The 2,863-nt window shown below is 53.3% G+C and overlaps 1 protein-coding gene across 2 annotated transcripts in view; it reads left to right on the forward strand.

Moving 5' to 3' along the window:
* ZNF609 (zinc finger protein 609) overlaps positions 1 to 2,448 on the forward strand; it is a 243,532-nt gene extending 241,084 nt beyond the window's left edge. Inside the window, exons 6-9 of one of the 2 annotated variants that reach the window (XM_008058728.1) lie at positions 576 to 751; positions 972 to 1,188; positions 1,641 to 1,719; positions 2,019 to 2,448. In XM_008058728.1, coding sequence (XP_008056919.1) covers positions 576 to 751; positions 972 to 1,188; positions 1,641 to 1,714 — 467 coding nt within the window. In that variant the 3' untranslated portion in view covers positions 1,715 to 1,719; positions 2,019 to 2,448. The remainder of the gene's footprint in view (positions 1 to 575; positions 752 to 971; positions 1,189 to 1,640; positions 1,720 to 2,018) is intronic. The other variant, XM_021712633.1, reaches the window with a different exon arrangement.
* The last annotated feature ends 415 nt before the right edge of the window (positions 2,449 to 2,863 follow it).

Raw genomic sequence — 2,863 nt, forward strand, 5'->3', positions numbered from 1 at the left:
GTGTAAAAAAGAAATATGAAAATATGGTTAGGAGATTTTTATTGATTATTTTAATATGCAACCAAAATACATGCTTAGTATAGCAAAACGCACGTCAATATTTACTCATAACTAAATTTAAAATATATGAAATTGGTGGAAAATATGAAAAAGGTAAGTGAATTTTATTTCTATGAAAACTCCTTAGTAAAATTAAAGAAGTATGGGATTCAAGCTTCAATTACCATTCACACTAAATATTATGATCACCTGTACTGATACTTACCATTCTTAGAATCAAACTGGATGCAGGTGTGATAATCAACTCAAAAAAAAAAAAAAAGAAAAAACAGAGCCATCATGGATCTGGAACAGTTTGCCTGATACAGGGCCATCCATGTTCCTAATATCCCTTAGCTAATTGTTCAGGCAGAGTTCAGTAAGGAAAGGACAAGCCAGTAGTCCAACTGCAGACATCATGGTAGGAAATACCTCAGCTTGTGCCTAGGAAAGCTCGTGCCCACCGACCCAAGCTCCCAAAAGCAGTTTCTTCCGCCTCTCCAGTCCTCTTGACTGCCTGATTTCTCCTTCCCCAGGTTCCTACTTGCCTTCCAGCTACTCTTTCTCCCCATACGGCAGCAAGGTCTCAGGTGGTGAAGATGCCGACAAGGCCCGAGCCAGCCCCAGTGTTGGTTGTAAATCCAGCTCAGAGTCCAAAGCCCTGGACATCTTGCAGCAGCATGCCAGTCACTACAAGAGCAAGTCTCCCACGGTAAGGGGAGAACAGTGATGCTGGCTGTTATCCACACGCCAGTGAGGCCGCGTCCGGGGTCTGGGGGGAGGTGGGCAGTGCAGCTTGGCTACCTTGCCATCAGCCCCATCGGGGCATCTCCTTGACCCTTCTTGTCCTGCACTTTCAGGGAAGCCTAATGTTGGGCCCGGGTGTGCATCTCACCGTCGTGCTTTTTTTGCCTGTCTGCTTTCCTTTCCAGATAAGTGATAAAACTTCTCAGGAGAGAGATCGGGGAGGCTGTGGGGTAGTTGGGGGTGGTGGCAGCTGCAGCAGCGTCGGGGGAGCAGGCGGGGGTGAAAGGAGCGTGGACCGGCCTCGCAGCTCCCCCTCCCAGCGTCTGATGTCCACACACCACCACCACCACCACTTGGGCTACTCATTGCTCCCAGCACAATACAACTTACCCTACGCAGCAGGTAAGCCTGTTTTCCCCACCCCCTATTATCTTCTGCCTATACTGGTAATAGTGCCCATAGTAAGGGGCCTCCCTCCCTGCCCCATGAGAATCTTTTTTAAAAATTTTTTACTTGAAATGCTAATCTGCAGAGGCCTAGCTTCCTGCAGACAGTCATTAAAGCATGCTCGTATGACATTTATTTCCTCCCTTGGAGCTTAGGGACTTTCAAACTCCTCCACAATATTGGCTTTGATACTCGGTTGAATAAGGAACAGGTGTTCCCCACAGCCAAAGAGAAATAAGCAGCTGAAAAGTAGAGCTTTGCTATCTAACCCCAACCTCTATGTCTGGCCGTGTATCAGATTTTTTTTCTGTCAGCACCTTGAAACACAAGGGAGATGTTTAACGGGAAACGTTTAGCGGGAGGTCTTAACGGGAGTGCCACACTAACCTGTTCTCCCGCTCACTCAGGGCTTTCTTCTACAGCCATTGTTGCCAGCCAACAAGGCTCAACTCCCTCACTCTACCCACCCCCCAGGAGGTGAGAACGGTAAGTGACTTTTGTTAATTTGGGGCCGCTATCGTAGGGACGGTTGCCGCCTGCATCACAGAATCCCTGTGGAGCTTAGGCTGAGGAGTCGCTGTGTGGGGTCAGGGGCCTGGAAACGGCGGAGCCTGGCCGCGCCTCTTGCCCGAGAGTCTCCCACGAGGCCCTGGGCGTCCTTGAAGACCTGGGGAACCCCCGGGACCAGGACTGGCCGCCCCGCCGATCGCTTTCCCGGAGCGCCACCTTGTGGCTGTTTCGCGGCAGGCTCAGCGCCTGCTGATCTGCCCGTGTTTCCCTTGCAGAACACCAAGTGCCCGGATAAAGTCAGCTCCCCGGGCCCGGACCGGCTCACCGAGGAGGTGCTGGAGGTGCCACTTAGACATCAGCCGACTGGTGTTGATCGTCCTGTCTGCCGCTCCCGCCGTGGCGAAGGCAGACCCTTGGCTGTCTCGCCTCTACCAGACCTCCGGACTCCCTGACCCACCCTCTTCCTCAGGAGCTGGAGAGCTGGTACTTAGCAAAATATTTATTCTCTCGGCCACAGTCGTGACCGCTGCGGCCTCCGTGGAGATGAAGGCACGGGGAGCAACCAGGGGAACGTGGCCTCAGCCCAGAGAAGTCACTGCTCTGTTCCCTGGTCCCCTGGTCTGCTGCCGGGGGAATACCCACCCCCCACCAGGGAGGGATCCCCAAGACTGGGTAAGGTCTGAAGACAGCACAGCAGCCATACCCCTCTCACCATCATTACCACCATCACCAGATTCTGCATCTCCCTAGTGGTTTGTGCCCTGGGAAGTGGCAGCACGTGGAGGAATTAGAATCTCAGGAAAGAAATCGGGGGCTGTTTTCGATGTAATTGTGAAAACAAGGTCTTCAGACATGGAGACTCCCCCCTTTGTGAGCACACAGAAACGCGCAGAGCCCAGAGAGGAAGACCAAGGCATTTGCCGTGGCCTCGAGCTGCCCGTCGGGCAGAGGGCAGGGGCTCCACCACCAGCACGGGGCGCCCAGGGAGCCGGGAGTGAGCTGACCTGGAGCCAATGGAGTCTGTGAAGTCCAACCCCCATCCCCCAGTCCTGCTGCTTTTCACACCCCAACCCCTGGCCTTGTCTTCCCCCCTGACCCCTTGGTGCCTTTCCCAGGGGGG

This window comes from Carlito syrichta, unplaced genomic scaffold (assembly GCF_000164805.1).
Source record: "Carlito syrichta isolate Samal-C Ts95f unplaced genomic scaffold, Tarsius_syrichta-2.0.1 Scaffold90614, whole genome shotgun sequence".
In the NCBI taxonomy this organism is placed as follows: Eukaryota; Metazoa; Chordata; class Mammalia; order Primates; family Tarsiidae; genus Carlito; species Carlito syrichta.